Source organism: Mobula hypostoma, chromosome 6 (genome assembly GCF_963921235.1).
Source record: "Mobula hypostoma chromosome 6, sMobHyp1.1, whole genome shotgun sequence".
Lineage (NCBI taxonomy): Eukaryota > Metazoa > Chordata > Chondrichthyes > Myliobatiformes > Myliobatidae > Mobula > Mobula hypostoma.
In genome coordinates, this window is record NC_086102.1 from 115,153,276 (window position 1) to 115,175,516 (window position 22,241).

Genomic DNA, 22,241 nt, shown 5'->3' on the forward strand with positions numbered 1-22,241 from the left:
GCAAGTGACATCACAGGTAGATAGGGTTGTTAAAGCTTTTGGCACATTGAACACAGAACATAGAAATCTACAGCACATTACAGACCCTTCGGCCAATGTTGTGCCAACCATGTAACCTACCCCAACGCATAGCTCTTTTTAAAAGCTCCGTGTACCTATCTAAGAGGCTCTTAAAAAACACTACTGTATCTGCTTCCAGCACCGATGCCAGCAGTGCACTCCACACACCACTCTGTGTGGGAAAAGGTTCTTTTTCCAAGCACCTTAAAACTATGCCCCCTTGTGTTACCCATTTCAGCCCAGGGGAAAAGCCTCTGGCTATCCACACAATCAATGCCCTCATCATCTTATACACCTCTGGTCACCTCTCATCCTCCATTGCTCCAAGGAGAAAAGGCCAAGTACACTCAACCTATTATCATAAGGTACACCATCCAATCTGGGCGACATCCTTGTAAATCTCCTCTGCACTCTCTCTATAGTATCCACATACTTCCTGTAGTGAGGTGACCAGAACGGAACACAGTACTCCAAGTGGGGTCTGACCAAGGTCATACATAGCTGTAACATTATCTCACGGCTCTTGAATTCAATCCCACGGTTGATGAATGCCAACACACCATACGCCTCCTTAACAGCACTGTCAACCTGTGCACGGACCCCAAGATCTCTCACTGCCAAGAGTCTTACCATTAATATTGTCTTCAAACTTGATCTACCAAAATGAACCACTTCACACTTAACAACGAAGGGTCTCGGCCTGAAACGTCGACTGCACCTCTTCCTAGAGATGCTGCCTGGCCTGCTGCGTTCACCAGCAACTTTTATGTGTGTCACTTCACACTTAATCTGGGTTGATGTCCATCTGTCATTTCTCAGCCCAGTTTGTACCCTACCAATGTCCCGCTCTAACCTCTGACAACCCTCCAGACTATCCATGCATGGAGAACCTTATCAAATGTCTTACTGAAATCCATACACACTACATTCACTGCTCTACCTTCATCAATGTGTTTTGTTACGTCCTCAAAAGAATTCAATCAGGCTCGTAAGGCACGACTTGCCCCTGACGAAGCCATGCTGATCATCCCTAATCAGAGTATGTCTCTCCAAATGCTCATAAATCTTGCCTCTCAGGATATTCTCCAACAACTTGCCCACCACTGAAGTCAAACTCACTGATCTATAGTTTCCTAGGTTATCTCTACTCCCTTTCTTGGAAGAACAGAACATTATTGGCAACCCTCCATTCCTCCGGTACTTCTGTCCCTATTGATAATGCACAGATCATCGCAAGAGACTCAGCTTAATGCTTTTCAAAAGCTCCAGCACATCCTCTTCCGTAATGTCCATATGCTCAAGCATTTCAGTCTGCTGTAAGTCATCCCAACAATTGCTAAGGTCTTTTCCCCTGGTGAATACTGAAGCAAAGTACCGATTAAGTACCTCTAGTACCTCCTCCAACTCCATGCACACCTTTCCACTATCTCACCTGATTGGTTCTATTCCCACATGGCTCATCCTCCTTGCTCTTCACAAACTTGTCAAATGCCTTGGGGTTTTCCTTAATCCTGCTCAGCAAGGCCTTCTCTTGGCCCCTTCTGGCTCTCCTAATTCCATTCTTAAGCTCCTTCCTAGCAACCTTGTAATTTTCTAAAGATCTAACAGTTGTTTCTTGAACCTTTTGTAAGCTTTTCTTCTTAACTAGATTTTCTACATCCTTTGTACACCATGGTTCTTTAACCCTACAATCCTTTCCCTGCAGCCATGGAACATACCTATGCAGAACTCCATGTAAATGTTCCCTGAACATTTACCACATTTCCCCGAGCACATCAGCTCCCAATTTATGTTCCCAAGTTCCTGCCTAATAGCAACATATTTCCTCCTACCCCAATTAAATGTTTTCCCAAATTGTCTGCCCCTATCCCTCTCCAGCACTATGATGAAGGAGATAAGAGTTGTGGTCACTACATCCAAAATGCTCTCCCACCAAGATCTGACACCTGATCAGGTTCAAACCCAATACCAGATCAAGTACAGCCTCTCCTTCAGTTGGCTTATATTGTGCCAAGAAATCTTCCTGAACACACCTAACAAACTCCACCCCCTCTAAACCCCTTGCACTAAGGAGATACCAATCAATATTAGGAAAATTAAAATCTCCCATCACAACAACCCTATTATTGCACCATTCCAGAATCTGCCTCCCTATCTGCTTTTCAATATCCCTGTTACTATTGGGGGGTTTATATTTGGGGAGTTATTGCCCCTTTCCTGTTTCTGAATTCCACCCACACTGACTCAGTAGACCATCTCTCACTGACTTCCTCCTTTTCTGCAGCTATGACACTATCCCCAATTAGCAATGCCACACCCCCACCTCTTTTGCCTCCCTCTCTTTTCTTTTTGAAACATCTGAAGTCTGGTACACTCAGCAGCCATTCCTGCTCCTGAGACATCCAAGTCTCTGTAATGGCCACAACATCATAGTTCCATGGATTGATCCACGGTCTAAGTTCATTCGCCTTGTTTATGATACTCCTTGCATTAAAATAGATACATCTCAAACCATCAGGCTGAGTGCATCTTTGCTCTAACATCTGCTTATCCTTCCTCACAAACTCCCTACAAGCTGTCTCTACTTGTGCTCCAACCTCTCCATCCTCTGCCTCTTCACTTTAGTTCCCACTCCGCTGCAAATCTAGTTTAAACTCTCCCCGATAGCATTAGCCAACCTCCCAGCCAGGATATTGGTTTCCCTCGGATTCAAGTGCAATCTCCTTTTTGTATAGGTCACACTTGCCCCAGAAGAGGCCCCCAATAATCCAAAAATCTGAATCCCTGCCCGTTGCTCCAATCCTCCACCTCATTCTGTTCCTATACTCAATGTCGCGTGGCAAAGGCAGCAATCTTGAGATTACTACCTTTGAGGTCCTGTTTCTCAGTTTCCCTCTGAACTCCCTGTATTCTGCTTTCAGGACCTCCACCCTTTTTCTACCTATGTTGTTGGTACCAGTCTGTACCACAGCCTCTGGCTGTTCACCCTCCCATTTCAGGATATCATGGCCACGCTCAGAAACAATATGGACCCTAGCATCTGGGAGGAAAACTACTATCCTTGTTCTTTTTTACGCCAACAGAATCACCTGTCTGTTCCCCTAACTATAGAGTTCCCTATTACCACTGCCATCCTGTTCCATTCCCTCCCCTTCTGAGCCACAGGGCCAGACGCAGTGCCAGAGGCACAGCCAATGTTGCTTCCCCCAGGTAGGCTGTCTCTTCCCCCCACCCCCCCACCCACCAACCAGCAAACAGCACTCAAAATGGAGTACTTATTGTTGAGGGGGACAGCCACAGGTGCTCTCCACTATCTGACGCCCTCCCTTCCCTCTCCTGATGGTCATCCACTTATCTGTCTCCTGTGGCCCAGGATGACTACCTGCCTGTAGCTCCCGTCATTGGCCTTCATAAATCAAAGTATTGAGTACAGGAGATAGAATGCTATGTTGAACTTGTGTAAGACATTAAGGTTAGGATAACCCAAGCCCTAACCCTAATGCCCAATTTGGAGTATTGGGTGCAATTTTGGTCACTTACCTACAGGAAAGATGTAAATAAGGTAGAAAGAGTACAGAGAAAATTCACAAGGATGTTGCTGGGTCTAGAGGTCCTGAGTTATAAGGAAAGATTGAATAGGTTAGGACTTTATTCCTTGGATGTAGAAGATTGATAGAGGCATACAAAATAATGAGGGTTACAGATAGGGTAAATGCAAGCAGGGTTTTTCCACGGAGGTTGGGTGAGATTGCAACTAGAGGTCATGGGTTAAAGGTGAAAAATTTAAGGGGAACCTGAAAAGATACATCTTCGCTGATGGTGATGAGTGTGTGGAATGAGCTGCCAGTGCAAATGGTGATGCAAACTCAATTGCAGCATTTAAGAGAAGTTTAAATAGGTATATGGATGATAGGGGTATGGAGGGCTATGGTCCCAGTGCTGGTCAATGGGAGTAGCCAGCTTAAATGGTTCGGCACGGACTATATGGGCCAAAGGGCCTGTTTCTGTGCAGTACTTTTCTATGACAGTTCCAGAAAAGCCTTGGTCCTTTACCTTGTTCAAACATCGAGGTTTTTGCTTCCTAGAGAATGAAGACTGGAGGGATAATGTGTGAACTGTACAGCAATAGGGCATACAGAGCCATTCAAATGGACAAGGAAAAAATGTAATAGTCATAAGGGACTATAGAGTTATAGGAACAGATACTGTTCTCTATAGCAAAGATGGAGTCCCAAAGGCTGTGCTGTTTGCCTGATTCGAGGTTTTAAGGACATCTCTTCTGGACTGGAGAAGAACTTGAGAGGATCCAGTGGTCATGGTCCATGTAAGTACTTACAACATAGCTAGGATGAAGAGGGATTATGAGAAGCACAGTGCAAAAATGAAAAGCAGAACCACAGGGGTGATGATCACATTATTATCTGAGTCACATGCAAATTGACAAAGGGTGAATCAGATGAGTTACAATGTTCAGAGAAGTTGATGCATTGCTTAACGGCTGGTGTGAGAGTAGTGTGTTCCAGTCCATGGGACACTGGCACCAGCACTGGGGAAGGAGGGCGTTGCTCCCTTGGGATAGGCTCCACTTGAACTTTGCTGGGACCAGCGTCCCGGCGAATGGCATAACTAGGGTTGTAAACAGGACTTTGACTAGGACAGAGGAGAGAGCAGTGAAAGGAAAGTTCAATAAATTAAGGAATGAAAAAGCAGCAGTACAGAATAGAGAGTAAAACTGACAGTTCTAGACTAAGACACGTGAGCAGAATCAGTTCATTTGGCCCATCGATTCTGCTCTGCCATTCCATCATGGCTGATTTATTATACCCTTCAAACCTATTCTCCTGCCTCTCTCCATAACCTTTGATGGCCTTTACTAATCAAGAAACTATCAACCTCTGATTTAAATAGACCCAATGATTTGGCCTGCACAGCTGTTTGTGGCAATGAATTCCACAGATTCATCACCCTCTGGCTAAAGAAATTTCTCCTTACCTGTTCTAAAAGGACATCCGTGTATTCTGAGGCTCTGCACACTGGTCCTAGACTCCCTCACTACGGGAAAGATCCTCTCCACATCCACTCCTTCAAGGCCTTTCAATATTCAACAGATCTTAATGAGATCCCTGCCCTCATTCTTCTAAACTCCAGAGCAATCAAGCGCTCCTCTCTCACATTAACCCTTCATTCCAGGGATTATTCTCACGAACCTCCTCTGGACCCCCTCAAGCACATGACTTAACCTCCAAGTCTGAATTTGCTCCCTGTTTAGAAAATAGTTACGCTTTTATTCCTTCTACGAAAGTGGAAAGTAATAGAATAGGTCAAGGCAGAAGGCAAATAAAAATATGCAAAAGAGCAAATTCAGTGTTGTAAATACCTGTGTATAAAAAAAAATCAATCTTAATTTTCTTTACATAATGCACATGGCATTTGCAACTGGATGGCATGAATAACAATACACAAATAGTATGTAATGGCTGTAACAAAAACATAAGTACAGGGTGACCAGGACTGGGTGCTCAACATTCCACAGTCCCACAAGAATAGGTAAAGGGGAAAGGTGGTGGTTGTAATCAAGGAGAGCAGCAGAGCAGTGTAGAGTGTGAGACATAAAGGTAGTGGATCATCGAAACATTAGAGCAAGCAGGACACAAATGGGAGTGCTCTACAAACAACAGTGTGTCCTCTCAGAAGGACAGAACATAAATGGGCAAATATCAAGCACATTTGAAGGGAACTGCAATTATCATTTGCTTCATATTGATTGAATAAAGCAAAGTGGCAGTTGTGGTAGATAAACTGGAATATATTAGGCTTGCATCATACATCAGAGTGCTCTCTTTAGTTAACTGATGAAGTAACTGTAGACTTTGGCCAGGAGCAGATGTCATCAGGTGGTGCCCAAATTTCATAGAGTGTTTCAACCCCTCACCAATACATTTTCCAGTTGCACGGTCAGCAGTTGGTGGCCAAGTCACTGCCCATCTGCTCCTGTCTTCCAATTCAACTCCTCTCACCTGCTCTATATCCAGCGAGAGGCTCTTTCTGCTTCCTCCCCCATCCTGCGAGCTGCTTGGTTCTTGTTGCTTTCATCAAGGCCCAGCGCAGACAGCAAACTCCACGCTGACCATGCCAGGAACCCTCTACAGCAGATCTCCACGGGGAATAGCCACGTCCACCATCCTTTGTTCCTGCACTCCTGGACAAAGGACTGGTACTTCAGGGCCTTCCTCTCGTGAGCCTCCTCGCATCCTTCCTCCCATGGTACTGAGAGTTCCACCAGGGTGATTTTCTTGCCTTCAGTGGACCATGGTACGATGTCCGGTTGAAGTGTGATTTGCACCACCTCCGGAAACTGCAACCGCCCCCCCAATCGATTCTCATCTCCCATGATTTGGCAGTTTGCAGCAGATTGGATTTAGGCCTTTTTGATATGATTGGCATAGCCCTCTCCTTGAAGAAAATAACTGCCCTGTTTGCCTCTCTGCCAGCAGGTTCCTTTACACCTCTCCCGCTCCAGTGTGTCAGCAAGGGTCAGCAGGACCTTGTCATGGCACCACCCATACCATTCTTGTGATAAAGCTCTTTCGCAGCCTATCAGTACGTGTGCCAGTGAACCCTGCTGACCACAAAGCTTGCAGTTAGGGTCCTCTCTCAGCCCCACATGTGCAGCTATGATGGTGTAGGGACAGTGTCATACACGGACTGCGGGAGGAAAGAAATACAGAAGGGCTCCACTCTCCAAAGCTCTGCCCAAGTGATCTTATGCTTGGGAAGGTCCCATTTTGTCCAGACGCCCTGTGACCCCAACTCCACTGCCTTCGATATTCGCCTTTTGTCCTCACGGTTCTGTGCCCCTGCCTGGACCACGTCACACCTATCCCTTGCACTTGCACTCCCCCATTGTTGGGAGTGTGCAGAGCCGAGGCACTGGTTGCCGATAATGTCTCTCAATTGCAAGGAGCTCACTACCTGGTCCAAGGCTGAGCTGGCAGCTCACTCATGTTGTGATCTTGTTGTGACTCCTGTCTGGTTTAATTAGCTTGTCATCGGAGCCCCTCAGTGTTAACACAACTCTATACTTTGCCACCTTGAACTCCTCCGCTGGCCTGATCTTATGCAGAGCCCCACTGACGAAAAACTTGAGGGGATCGCCAACCACCTCCACAGGTGCTTGTCAACTTTCCTCCCTTTGCCTTCTACAGTGGTCATGGGGAACTCGTTCACTGTGAAAAGCCAGAGCAGCCTTGGTGGTACAACCATGTCTTAAATTTACCAGTTTTGTCGATCTTCTTCAGCCACGTGACACGTCTACTTTACAGTGTTGGTGATGTTGGCACTGTCACTGCTGCATTAAACCACTTTCCAAGACACTGTACTGGACTGTCCTCTATGGATGGAATGACTGCTCCCTTGCTAGTAACCTTGCCTTTTTGATCACCATGCATCTGGACTTCTTGGCTTTGAAGGTCATCCTAGCCCAGTTAGCTATGTTGTCCAGAGTTTCCAATACCCATCTTGCTTGGACATAGGCTACAGTGGTTACTGTGATGTCATCCTTGAATCCCCGTATTGCAAGTTGTCGGATCCCGGGCTCCAACACTGGACCTTGGGTTACGTCTGCTGCTGGTGATATGAGCTTCACACCCATGACAAACAAAATGGGGGAGATGATTCAGCCGACTGGAATCACTTTTTGGAGGTTTTGCCACCTGGTTGTAAAGTGGGCTGAAGTGAAGCATAGCTTGAATTCTCCTAGGTAGATCATATCCCATGTTACTGGCAGGATATGGTAGCGGTCCAGGCCAACCTGTATGTGTGTGTATTGATCCACAGGCGTTGGCTATGTCTAACCAGACGACTGTTAGGTCGCCTTTCTTCTGCCTGGCCTCACGGATCAATTGGCTGATTATTGAGGTGTATTCAAGTCACCCAGAAAAACCTGGGATGCCACCTCTCTGGATGGATGTGTTAATATAGTGGTTCTCCATTAACAAAGATGTCAGCCATCTCGCTAGCACCCAGAAGAATATCTTGCACTCCACACTACTGAGGAAGATTGTCCTAAACTGAGTGATTGTGGAGGAATCTTCTTCCTTGGCAACAAAGCATCCTTTGGCCATTTTCTGGCTTAGTGGGATAGAGCCTTTGGTCCAAATCTTCCTCATTATCTTCCACAACTTCCGGAGTTTTGTGCATTTCTTATATACCTTGTAGGGTATACTACTTGACCCTGGGGTGGCAGATGACTTTGATCTCCCTCCTGTTTGGTTGCCATTATGGTTTAAGATCCCCTTTTTTCTCCATAGGTCTGAATCACCCGTTAGCAAAGCTGAACACAATGGCTGTGAGGGAGTCGATTTTCCTGCAGACAGGTCCTGCCCATGTAGCTTCCAAGATGCAATCCAGGTTGTCATCGAACTGCTTCCAAAATACACTGATGATCTAGGCCATCTGATCCTCTCTTTCCTTGATGAATGGATTAGGTGTCCAAGGGGGCACTCACTTGATCGCTTCTTTGGCACTGGGGCGGCACAGGCGCCGAGATGTTAAGCTCTGTGGGGTGCTTCCTGGCTGGAGTTCTCTATCATCTAACTGGATGCTGAGTCCACGCGTTAAACTTGAGTGGCCTTCGTTCTGCAGCTGGACCTGCTTTGGTGTATAGAGGCCTTCGACGTTCTTGCAGATTTTGCCGCAACGGCACTTTGTAATGAATACCTCCCCGATCAGCATTGTTTGCTTGAGCCTTCTTGTTATCGTATTTCTAGGCCTGGCCATTGCCATTATGTCTGTCCTGTTGAGTCTCTCATCCTCCCCACCTCTTGGGAAATTCTGGGAATATTGTGTAGTTAGCACATCCGTAGCTTGTATGGGGCCCTCCCGCGAGTGCTACACACAAGGTTGCTAGCCTTGTGTGCCCGTGCCAGTCTTTCCTGGTGGTCAGCTGTCTTTCCAGCATCACCGACCTTTCCTGGTTGCCATGCAGTTTTTCCTGGAAGTCACCAGTGAACGAGAATGGCTTTTGAAGTGCATTGCCGAACCTACCCGGAAACGGGCTGTTTTAGATTTGATCTCGTAATGAGGCTTAATCAGGGCCCTAGTGATTATAAATATAATTCCAAATGTACTTTGAGCATGAACACCACAGATCCATAACCTGTACCATCTATTGACATAACAGCAATCATGCAATGAGGGAGGAGTGGTCTAGGGCAGACTGGGTAAACGAGTGAGAGAGAGGTCATTAGATGGTCAATGGCAAATATTTAAACAGTTGGTCTACATGTAGAGGATTTCATGAGACACACAATCTGGGGTTAACATAGGGAGTCAAGGAAAATGTTAAATTGAAAAGTATGGTATATTTTCCAGAGCAAGCAGTAAACTAAAGGGCTGGTAAGTTTGAGGATCTAGCAAAAGACTATAAAGAATTTTGAGAGAAAACTTGCATGTAGTTTGAAAACAATAGAAGTGTCTAATGAGATAAAAGTAGGAAGGGACTGCCTAAGGTAATAGTGGAGCCTCTAGAGAACAAGGCTGGTGAATTAATAACAGCAAAGAAATGACAGATGTGTGTTTTGTTAATTACAAAGGATAAATTATTGGAAAAGCTCAGGTGAGGTGCGAGAGAATTGCTAACATTGTTCTGTTGTTTGAGAAAGAATAAGCTGGGTAACTATAGATAGGTAAACCTGATGTCAGTAGTGGATACGTTTTTGGAAGATATTCTAAGGGACCGGATTTATAAGTATTTGGATAGACAGGGACTGGATCTATATGGCTTTACAGTCAATATGGCTTTTTGTACATGGTAGATTGAGTCTAACCAACTTCTGAGGAAAATTGATGAAGGAAAGCCAGTGATGTTGTCTACATGGACTTCAGCAAAGCTTTTGACAAGGTCCCACAGGAGTGTTTGATCAAGAAGATACAATGGCTTGGCATTGAGGAAGAGACAGTAATTGGATTAGATTTTCACTTTGTAGAAGCCAGAGAGCGGCAGTAGACTGTTGTCTCTCAAACTGGAGATCTGTGGCGTGGCAGTGGACAGCAAACAAGGCTATCAAAGCTTGTAGTGGGATCTGGACCAACTGGAAAATGGGTTGAAAATGGCAGATGAAAGTTAATGCGGACAATTATAAGGTTTTCAACTTTGGAAGGACAAAACAGCTTCGGACTTACAGAGTGAATGGTGGAGCACTGAGTGCAGTAGAACAGAGGAATCTGGGAATACAGTTCCATAATTCCTGAAAATGGCGACACAGGTAAATGGTGTCATAAATGCTTTTGACATGCTGGCCTTCATATATCAAGGTACTGAGTACAGGAATTAGATGTCATGTTGAAGTTGTTTAAGATGTTGGTGGAGCCTAATTTGGAGTATTGCATGTAGTTCTGGTCACCTACCTACATGAAAGACATCAATAAGATTAAAGGAGTGCAGAGAAAATTTATGAGGATGTTGTCAAGACTTGAGGACCTGAGTTATAGGAAAAGATTGAATAGGTTGGGATTTTTTTTTCCCCCTAGAGCATAGAATGAAGGGAGATTTGATAGAGATATATAAAACCATGAGGGGTATAACGAGAGTAAACACAGGCAGGCTTTTTCCACTGAGGTTGGGCAAGATGAGAACCAGAGGTCATGAATTAAGAGAGAAAGATGAAATATTTAAGGAGAACTTGAAGGGGGAGGGGACTTCTTCATGGAATGAGATACCAGCAGAAGTGGTGGATACAGGTCTGTTTCTGTGCTGTAGTATTCTATGACTCTATGATACAAAAATAGGCTGAAGAATATGATGTGATATGTATGCTGTGCTTCTGCAACAAGATATAGATAGATTGGATGAGTAGGCAAGACTGATAAATGTAGTTCATGTAGGAATATGTGCGGACATGCACTTCAGCTAAAGTAATGAAAAGGCAGATTATCTACACTCACATCCAGCTAGTCCGAGGCACAGAATGGCCAAATAGAAGACCTGTGCAGTTGCAGTGAAAATGAGTAAGGTGGAGAAGAGTGGAATTTACTTAAAGCTATTGATCAACCACATATCTGGATTTCATTAGTTAAGGGTGAAATACCTCTGCACATTTGTGAATAGTGTCTGGTCCTACACCTCCATCAACTTCAATATCCAGAGAGGGAAACTGTGTCCTCAACCAGTGCACCTGAAACAAAATTTAAAGTTTTGAATGTCCCAAAGCTATTTCATAATTTTTCAGCAAAGGATGGCTCGATAAGGGAAGAAATATCCCACTTGACCCAACACCAAACAGGAAGACCTGCAAATTGTGTATCAAGTTGTATCACAACTGAACTTGGTTCATTTTAGTAGTTAAGAACTAACCAGTGTTGTGTAAAACATAGAACAGTACAACACAGGAACAAACCTTTCAGCCCACAATGTTGTACCAAATCAATTAAGTAGTAAAACGGCCAAGTAAACTAATCTCTTGCTTATACAATGTCCACATCCTTCCATTGTGTATCTCTTAATAGACCCTTATGCATCTGCCTCTACCCAGGCACCCACCACTCTACAAAAAAATGCCCCTCACATCTCCTTTAAAGTTACCCCCTCACCTGAAATGCATGCTTTCCGGTATTAGACATTTCAACCCTGGGAAAGAGTCACCATATTATGCTTACATAATAAACCTAACCCACAGGAGTGTTGCTTATCTACATTTTGAGTATTCTTCACTGTTTGAACAGCACAGCAAGCTGCAAAGTATCTTAAAACATAGCAAAATAGCCGATAAATTACCTTTGGCATCATATCACTCATGAACTTCTGACCACCGAATCCTGGCTCCACAGTCATTACCAGAGCCATATCGATCTGATTTGCCCATGGAGCCAGGACTTCTACAGATGTTCCTGGTTTAATCGCCAGTCCCACCTGAAGAGGAAATATACAATAGATTGTGTTATGACACCCAGCTCACAACCTCAGTTATAGTGTGTCCGGGCAGTAGTCAAAGAGCAAAGACTTGTGGAAACAGGTAGTAGTTATCCTTCACCTTTGGACTGAGAAACACCTCATATACATGCATAGCGATGGAATAGGTCTCCTGTGGCAAGAAATGCAGACGTTGGATTTGGGCACTTATCTGATAACACCAGACAGCAAAGATTGTGTTTCCTGAATACTTCATGGATTTTGGGCTGCTGATCATGAAAATCGCCATGAAATTTCCCTATCACACACTATTTTTGAAATTGCCTATGTTTGGTATTCCAATTCATAATTCAAGTCAGAATAATTGATGGCAAGATTAAATAAGGCATTTTTGTTGATCCACAAATCTAACAGTGCACTCTTCTCGCTACTACCATCGGGGAGGAGGTACAGGAGTCTTAAGTCCCACACCACCAGGTTCAAGAACAGTCATTACCTTTCCACAACCACACTGCTGAAACAGCATGGTTAACTTCACTCAGCTCAACTCTGAACCAATTCCACAACCCGCAGACTCACTTTTAAGGACTTGACAACTCCTGTCCTCGGTATTTGTTTATTTATTTATTTTATAATTTGCACTCTGTCCACTTTTGCACATTGCTTGGTTTCTCAGTTTTTTTTATTATGTACAGTTTTTCACAAATTTTATTGTATTTCTTTATCTCCCTGTAATTGCCTGCAAGAAATCAATTACAAGGTATCATACATTCTTTCATAATGAATTTACTTCCAACTTTGAAAGCATTCACAAAACAGTGCAATCTCTTAGCATCTTACCAGGCTGTGATGCACCTGTTGGGTTACACTTCAGCACGCATCTAAAAGTTTGCTGAAGTTTAATCAATGCAAACTTTTAAAGAAATAGAGGCGTCTTTGTGATGACTTCAGGATAAATCCTCTGATATGATAACACCAAGGAATTTAAAGTTAATGATACTCTCCACCTCTGATCCTATCACGAGCAAGCTGCCGCACAAGAGGCTGCTAAACAAGAGCCCCAGTATTACAGGAAAGATATGATCATGGATAGATGATTGGCAGAAGGGAGCCTTTTCTGGTTGGCTGCTGGTCAATAATAGTGTTCCACAGAGGCCAGTGTTGGGACCGCTTCTTTTCACTCTAAATGTCAATGATTTGAATGATGGAATTGATGGCTTTGCGGTCAAGTTTCCAGATGGCCTCCAAGTGGCCTCACTTGGCGTACTATGAGCAGTTTGGGCCCCTTATTTAAGAACAGGTATGCTGGCATTGGAGAGGGTTCAAAGGAGACTTATGAGAATGGTACCGGGAATGAAAGGGTTATCATACCAGCAGCAACTGAAAGCTCTGGGGCTGTACTCACTTGAACTTAGAAGAATAAAGGGAGATCTCAATGAAACCTATCGAATGTTGAAAGGTCTAGATAGAGTGGATGTGAAGAGAATGTTTCCTTTTGTGAGGGAGTCTATGACCAGAGGGCACAGCCTCAAAATAGAGGAGCGTCTATTTAGAACAGAGAGGAAAAGGAATTTCTTCAGCCAGGGGGCGGTGAATCTGTGGAATTCGTTGCCACAGGCAGCTGTGGGAGCCAAGTCAGTGAGTGCATTTAAGGCGGAGGTTGACAGGTTCTTGATTAATCAGGGCGTGAAAGGTTATGGGGAAAAGGCAGGAAAATGGGGTTGAGAAAGATTTGGATGAGCCATGATGAAATGGCAGAACATATTTGACAGGCCAAATGGCCTGACTCTGCTATTTTTATGGTCTTATGATATAAGGATAAGTGGAGGGTCAGGTTGTGTTAAGGAAGCAGTGAATCTGGAAAAGGACTTAGATTAGGACAAGGCACAAAGAAGAGGCAGATGAAATACTGTGTTGGGAAGTGTAATTCACTTCAGCAGAATGAATAAAGAGGTAGATCATTTTCAATACAGGGAGAAAATTCAGAAATCAGAGGTGCAAAGGGACTTGGGACGTGTAGGATTCCATAACGGTAACTAGCAAGTTGAGTCTGGTAAGGAAGGCAAATGCAATGTTAGCACTCATTTAGAGAAGACTAGAGCAGAAGAGCAAGAACGTAATGCTGAGGCTTTATAAGGCATTGGTCAGATTGAACTTGGGAGTATTGAGAATAGTTTTGACCCACTATCCAAGAAAGGGTGCGCTGGTAATGGAGAAGGTCCAGAGGGTAATGAGGATGATTTACAGGAATGAAAGGGTTGACATTTAAGGAGCATTTAAAGGCTCTGTGCCCATACTCAGTGGAGTTTGGAAGAATGGGAGGGGGGATTTCATTGAAACATTGAATATTAAAAACCTAGACAGAGTGGACATGGAGGCCATGTTTCTTATAGTGGGGAGTCTAGGACCAGAGGGGACAGCCTCAGAATAAAGGGACATCCCTTTAGAAGAGAGATGAGGGCAAATTTCCTTAGCCAGAGAATTGTGAATTTGTGGAAATCATTGCCACAGACAGCTGTGGAGGCCCTCACTGGGTATATTCAAAGAGGAATTAGTCAGGGCAAGAAAGGTGACAAGAAGGCAGCAGGAGAAGTGGGTTGAGAGGGATAACAAATCAGCTATGATGGAAAGGCTGAGCAGACTTGATGGACTGAATGGCCTGATTCTGTTCCTATGTCTTATGGTCACGCTGATTGCTAGGCTACTGAGCCACCTGCAATCAAGAATACTAATTCAGAACATTTAACTAAGAATATCTTTAGAGTTCTAAGACAAAGACTAGTTGGTCTCTTACCAAATTTCATATTTTAATATAGAGGGGAGACTATTTTGCTGGGATTTTTTTTAAAAACAGGAACATCACATTAGAGAACATTGTGGTTGCAGAAATCATTGGTTAGGGTGCACTCAGACCATTCTGTGCATTTCTGATCTCCATACTATAGGAAGGGTGCAGTTAAACCAGGGAGGATGCAGAAAACAGTCACAAGGGCATCGCTGGACTGGACGGCTGGAGTTAAAAGGAAAATCTGAATAAGCTGAGGCTATTTTCCCTGAATTGAAGGAGACTGACAGTGACCGTGTACAGGTTTATAAAATAAGGGGTGTAGAGATGGTGGATGGTCAGTTTTTTTCCTAGAGTAGGGGAGTTGAAAACTAGAGGGCATAGGTTTTAAGGAGAGAAGAAATATCAAAAGGGAATCAGAGATTTTCCAGAGAGCAGAGTGGGTATATGGAATGAGCCACTGAATTAGGTGGTAGAGGTAGGAACTATTACAATATTTAAGATATTGGACAGGTACATTGGATACAAAAGCTTTATAGCGATGTGGGTCAAACACACCTAAGTGGGATTAACACAGACATCCGGGTCAGCATGGACAAGTTAGGTGAAGGGCCCATTCTGTGCAGAGTAACTTTGGAGTTCTGTAATCAAGATGCGCAGAGTCAAAGAATGGAAAACGTCTTCAGAAATCCCAGGACAGAGCAGTAATTACCCAAACACAGACTAGGGGAGACAGTGCCAAGAGCCAGGAGAGAAGAATTTCTTGGTTGCACATAAAATCTTTCTCTCTCAATGAGAGAAGCGGTGTTCGACCTGGTTCTCAGAAATGGAAAAGGTCAAGCAGATTATGACCAAGTAAGTGACGATCTGGTGTTCAGAATACAAGCTGGGTTAAAATAGCTGTACGGCACTTTGTCAGATTCATTCTAAAAGTCAATGTCAGAATCAGGTGATTCTGTTTTGAAATGTGTTATTTTGTGGCAGTACAACAAAGCAAGACAAAAAAACTACACATTAAGCAAAAAAAAATTAAATAAATAGTACGAAAGAGGAATAGCAAAGGTAGTGTTCATGATAGTAAACGTGTCCATCATTGATGAATTCCATCAAATTGGCCAAAGCTGATTTGCCTTTAACGTCCAACCCTGATGTTCATTATAAGCCCATCCTTCTACCTTTGAAAAGGTCATTATATCCTTAATTAGCTTGCCACGACTAACTGGCGCTTTTTCTTGCAAAGAAAGCACTGGCGTGACACAGCAACACTTGGTAGGCAGCTAACAAAACTATAAACAATTATACTAAACATACCTTTGTTGTGACTACAATCACTGCAAACTGCAGCCTGTAATTTCCCATTGGGAGGTGACAGACCATCTGTACAACCTGGCACTTTAGTAGCATCCTGAAGAATTCTGCAAACTGGACTCTCAAGAATGCAGATGGTGGCCATTGCTGCAGTGGATTGAAGCTATGGGGCCTGGGCCTGAGAGTGGATAACAAACCCGAATTTGGGTGATTTAAGCACCGAGCCAGATTGAAAAGATTAAGGCATCGAGGCCAAGGACGAAGCACGAACTAGTGTTCAGCTCACTACTCCATGAGGGTTTATTCACTGAAGTGCTGAACTAATTCTGCAGCCTCATCACTAAACTGGCTCTGCAGCTGTGGCCTGCAGCCATTGGCATTCACCACAGCACTGAACTGGCTCCATAACTGTGGACTTACATAGAACATAGAATAGTACAGCACAGTGCAGGCCCTTCGGCCCACATTGTTGTGCCGACCCTCAAACCCTGCCTCCCATATAAACCCCCCATCTTAAATTCCTCCATATACCTGTCTAGTAGTCTCTCAAACTTCACTAGTGTATCTGCCTCCACCACTGACTCAGGCAGTGCATTCCACGCACCAACCACTCTCTGAGTAAAAAACCTTCCTCTAATATCTCCCTTAAATTTCCCACCCCTTACCTTAAAGACATGTCCTCTTGCATTGAGCAGTGGTGCCCTGTGGAAGAGGCGCTGGCTATCCACTCTATCTATTCCTCTTATTATCTTGTACACCTCTATCATGTCTCCTCTCATCCTCCTTCTCTCCAAAGAGTAAAGTCCTAGCTCCCTTAATCTCTGATCATAATGCATACTCTCTAAACCAGGCAGCATCCTGGTAAATCTCCTCTGTACTCTTTTCAATGCTTCCACATCCTTCCTATAGTGAGGCGACCAGAACTGGACACAGTACTCCAAGTGTGGCCTAACCAGAGTTTTATAGAGCTGCATCGTTACCTCGCTACTCTTAAACTCTATCCCTCGACTTATGAAACCTAACACCCCATAAGCTTTCTTAACTACGCTATCTACCTGTGAGGCAACTTTCAGGGATCTGTGGACATGTACCCCCAGATCCCTCTGCTCCTCCACACTACCAAGTATCCTGCCATTTACTTTGTACTCTGCCTTGGAGTTTGTCCTTCCAAAGTGTACCACCTCACACTTCTCCGGGTTGAACTCCATCTGCCACTTCTCAGCCCACTTCTGCAACCTATCAATATCTCTCTGCAATCTTTGGCAATCCTCGTGGTGGTGTTGTAGACACTATCTACAATACCACCAACCTTTGTGTCTGCACACTTGCCAACCCACCCTTCTACCCCCACATCCAGGTCGTTAATAAAAATCACGAAAAGTAGAGGTCCCAGAACCGATCCTTGTGGGCCACCACTAATCACAACCCTCCAATCTGAATGTACTCCCTCCACCACCACCCTCTGCCTTCTACAGGCAAGCCAATTCTGAATCCACCTGGCCAAACTTCCATGCCTTCTGACTTTCTGTATAAGCCTACCGTGTGGAACCTTGTCAAATGCCTTACTAAAATCCATATAGATCACATCCACTGCACTACCCTCATCTATATGCCTGGTCACCTCCTCAAAGAACTCTATCAGGCTTGTTAGACACGATCTGCCCTTCACAAAGCCATGCTGACTGTCCCTGATCAGACCATGATTCTCTAAATGCCCATAGATCCTATCTCCAAGAATCTTTTCCAACAGCTTTCCCACCACAGACGTAAGGCTCACTGGTCTATAATTACCCGTGCTATCCCTACTACCTTTTTTGAACAAAGGGACAACATTCACCTCCCTCCAATCCTCCAGTACCATTCCCGTGGACAACGAGGACATAAAGATCCTAACCAGAGGCTGAGCAATCTCTTCCCTCGTCTCGTGGAGCAGCCTGGGGAATATTCTGTCAGGCCACGGGGACTTATCCGTCCTAATGTATTTTAATAACTCCAACACCTCCTCTCCCTTAATATCAACATGCTCCAGAACATCAACCTCACTCATATTGTCCTCACCATCATCAAGTTCTGGGATTCTGAGGTTCATGGAGATTGGTTTGTTTGTTCTTTTTTTATTGCTTGCACAATTTATTCTTTCTTTTTCACACAATGGATGTTTAACTGTCTTTGTGATGTGAGGTTTTTCATGGATTCTATTGTCTTTCTTTGTTCTGTGGCTGCCTGCAAGAAGATGATCCTCAAGGTTGTATATGATAATAAATGTACTTTGAACCCTCCCAATTCATCACACTCATTTTACTTGACTGCCTTGTGCAATAGATACTGGAATTTATAATTAAGTACTGAATACCTGAAGACAAGGAAAGCTGAGCTGATAAGAGAGCCAACGTACATCAGCAAAGAATAAATCTTTTCCAGAAGTACCTACAACAAAGATTGGATAAAGATTGGAGCTAAGGAGCTAATGGAGACTCCTTTGCTTGCATCATCATTAACAGCTCTATTTCTATCTTTAATATTTCTATTTTTCCCTTTCAGGGTTCTTTTGAAGACCCTGACCTGGAGTTACATGTTGACTTCGGTTCTTTGTGGGAATGGGACCCGCTCACGGGGTTTCATGACTGGCCGTTATTCGCGATACCAAGGACATGGCCTAGAAGATTAGCTCGCCTTCAGAGTTCTGAGATTTCGTGGCTCTGGAGGTGGGTGAACTCATGGTTGGTGCCTCTGCAGGGAATCTGTGTGTCATGGGAGACGGAAGATCGAAAGCAGCAAGCTGGCTGCTGGCTGTGTGCCCAGAGACCCGAGATCTTTGGGCACAGAGCTCAGAAAAAGCGATGCAACTGACTTTTAACATTACAGATCATCGCGTTGTTTGTTACGTCTCCCCTCTTGCTGTGAAAACGGAGACACCTCTTTCTCCCTTATTAGGGAGAGAGAGAGAGTCTGTGACATGTCGAATTACCAATTGAACAGGTAGTCTTCGGGGTGCTGCAAATCTGTGTCTTTATTGATGCTTTGCTGCATGCTTCAGTGCTCAGTGGGGGTGCCAGTGCTTTTTTTCTGCTGGTGGGTGTGGGGGGGGTCATTGTTTTGCCACTACTTACACGTGGGAGGGGGGAGCTGGGGGTGTGCTTTGGGGTTCTAACATCTGTCATTCATTATTTGGGGCACTCCTCTGTTTTTGTGGATGGGTGCGAAGAAAAAGCATTTCAGGATGTATACTGTATACATTTCCCTGACATTAAATGTACCTTTGAAACCTTTGGTTTTAGTTTGCACTGACTTTCAGCAAACATTAAGGTTCTGGAAAGGAGAAAGAAGACAAAAGCTCCTGGTATCAACTGAAGTTCACGTAAACAAAATCATTGTATCGACACATTGGAAAGCAGAAAATACAGATGACAATATAACACATTGAAAGGAAGCGATTATGGATTGGTCCTCAATTACTCACTGTGTTAAATGAATTCAAAAACACAATATATTCAAGACTATTGATAACACAATGATCAAGACGTGACGAGTTCAGAGGCACAAACACTTCCGGCACTGAACCCAGGTTGATTTTATTCAGATCACATCGATTGAATGGAATTGGCTGCTGGTTGTGTTCTACTGATCGCCACAGAAGACGTAATTACTTTCAAAAGACCACAAGACATGAGAGCAGAATTAGGCAGTTAGCGCTAATGGATACTTTATTATCATGTAAAGCATTTAGCAACTTTTCCCTCAATGTCAGCAAAGAGCCGGTAATGGAGTTCAGGAAGGAAGGCAGTACATATGCTTCTACCTACATCAATGGTGTTATACAGTGACCTGTCCCCAAGTGTTATACAGTGACAGACATGTCCCCACCCTATTGTACCACAATGTTGCACAGCAACAGATCCATCCCCTCCTGTGACAACTGACCTGTCTTGTCCTGTACAGTACCTATTGCTTAAAATGCTGGCAATACATAACCAGTTCAAAAGGACACATTCCGGGGCATTATTCCGGCTGTTATTCCATAGTAGGGAACACAGCCAGCAGCCAGTTCCATTCAATCCACGTGATCTGAAACTAACAGCGAGCTACACAAATGAAATACTCTGAAGAACAGCAATTCATCAAACTCTCGCACACATACACACACACCTCTGCGAATAGTACTTCCTCTCATCTTACCTTCATACAGTTTTCTCTGATGTCTTTGATGAGTGGACCTGGGTTGTCTGTAGCTTCCAGGTGGAATGTGTACTGATTTGCCCCAGCTACTGCCATTGGTTTCACCCACTGCTCTGGCTTTGAGACCATCATGTGCATGTCTGGAAAGCAAACAGTAGCTGGCAACACTTCTCGAAAAAAAACATTTCTTATCACTAGTGTTTGTAAAGATCAGATCTACAAAACTCAGGTCCTGCAAATATAAATTGCAATTGCTCTGCAAATGATAAGCACCATTTTCTCTCTTCATCCACAATGGTTAACAAAGTTCATAAGAGTTATTCACTCAATATGCACAACCCCACACGCACTCAGCCACAGCTGGATTTTAAGGGGAGTCTTAAAGGAGGTTCCTCCAAGATGACCACAACCTTTGGAGGCTTGGGTGCCTTAATGCCCCAAAAGTTATGTTGGCTAGAGTCAAGAACTTGTGCTTTGGCTCTTGGTAGAGTCACCCATGCCAAACAGGTCGTAGAGTAGAGGCCAAACTAAGAGTGGTCCACCAGTCCTTCAGGTCAGGACTAACAACCCTGACTGGTAAAACAAGGCTGTTATGGAACAGCAATGAAGAGTCCTTCTACGTCTGTGTGTGACTGTATCTTCAACCCAGGACTTGTATGGCCAACAGTAGTGAAAACCGAGAGGAAGCTACTGGAAGCTAGTGTGTCCTTGTATTCTGTGCCCTCTGGTCCTAGACTCCTCCAATATAAGAAACATACTGTCCATGTCCACTCTATCTTTTAATATTTGATCGGTTTCAATGAAATGTCTCATTTCTGTTCTAGAACGGACTTATTCTTGACAATCATTCTTCTCTATATCTCTAACCTCCTTTAACTCGCTGCCCACTATGCTGCTGACTTTTAGGGCAGCAATGAATATCTCCAACCTTTGTCCGGTGTTCAGCCTGAACATTGCAGAGATTGAGGAGATTGTGGAAGATGGAAGGGCCCATGCAAGTCCTTGGCAAATAGGAGTAAAGGGAATTCCCAAGCATTCTATACATCAAAGGCAAGAAGGTAACCATGGAAAGAGTACGGCCACTCTATCTGTGATAGAGTGGACAACGAGAGCACATTTCCTACAGTGAGGGAGTCTGGGACCACAAAGCACTGCCTCAGAAAATAAGGATGTCCGTTTAAGAACAGGGATGAGGAGGAATTTCTTTAGAGAGAAGTTGGTGTTGGAATTCATTGCCATAGATGGCTGTGGAGGCCAAGTCCTTGGGTTATTTAAAGTGGAGATTGATAGGTTCTTGACGTCAAAGGTTGCAGAGAGAAAGCAGGAGAATGGGGTTCAGAGGGATAAATAATCAGCTATGATGGAATAGCAGTGCAAACGCAATAGGCCTAATGACCTAATTCTGCTCCTGCGTCTTATGGCCATATGTACTTGTGCACATGACAATAAGCTCAATTTTAATTTTGGGTACCTATGTACTTGTGCACATGACAATAAGCTCAATTTTAATTTTGGGTACCCTAACCCTCACAACACTAACAGGGCTATAATGTACAATAACTTGATCAATTGAACATGTGGGGCTGCATTACCTACCGCTTACAATGGAAATGCCACTTATCATTTTGGTCTGTGCCACCATCTCATGAACTTCATTTGCGCAACCAAGCATAACTGCATGTCGAGACACTGCTGGTTCAAGTCTTACCAAAGAAGGGCTCTTGTCCAAGTTCCTTCCGAAGACATTCTACCACAGGGTGACCGAAGGTGATGTTGGGCACAAAGTGGCTAGAAGAGTGAGTACAGAAAGTTTTTAGATATAAAGTTTGAATCATGACATTTCCTGGAATCAGAATATTACAATACACATTGAAACCATTCAGAATCAAAGTCATGGAACACTACAGCACAGAAACAGGCCCTTCTGCCCATCTTCCATTCCTAGTACCATAGACCTGCAGCTGGACCATGGCCCGCCATACCCTCCCATCCATATAATTATCC

At 44.1% G+C, this 22,241-nt stretch overlaps 1 protein-coding gene across 4 annotated transcripts in view; it reads right to left on the minus strand.

Annotated features, from left to right (window-relative positions):
• The window catches only part of rpe (ribulose-5-phosphate-3-epimerase), an 83,611-nt gene that overhangs the window by 55,680 nt on the left and 5,690 nt on the right, over positions 1–22,241 (minus strand). For 3 of the 4 annotated variants that reach the window (XM_063051512.1, XM_063051511.1, XM_063051510.1), the window contains exons 2-5: positions 21,946–22,025; positions 20,238–20,377; positions 11,834–11,968; positions 11,148–11,234 (exon numbers count right to left, since the gene is read on the minus strand). In XM_063051512.1, the coding sequence (XP_062907582.1) occupies positions 11,148–11,234; positions 11,834–11,968; positions 20,238–20,377; positions 21,946–22,025 (442 nt within the window). The remainder of the gene's footprint in view (positions 1–11,147; positions 11,235–11,833; positions 11,969–20,237; positions 20,378–21,945; positions 22,026–22,241) is intronic. The other variant, XM_063051513.1, reaches the window with a different exon arrangement.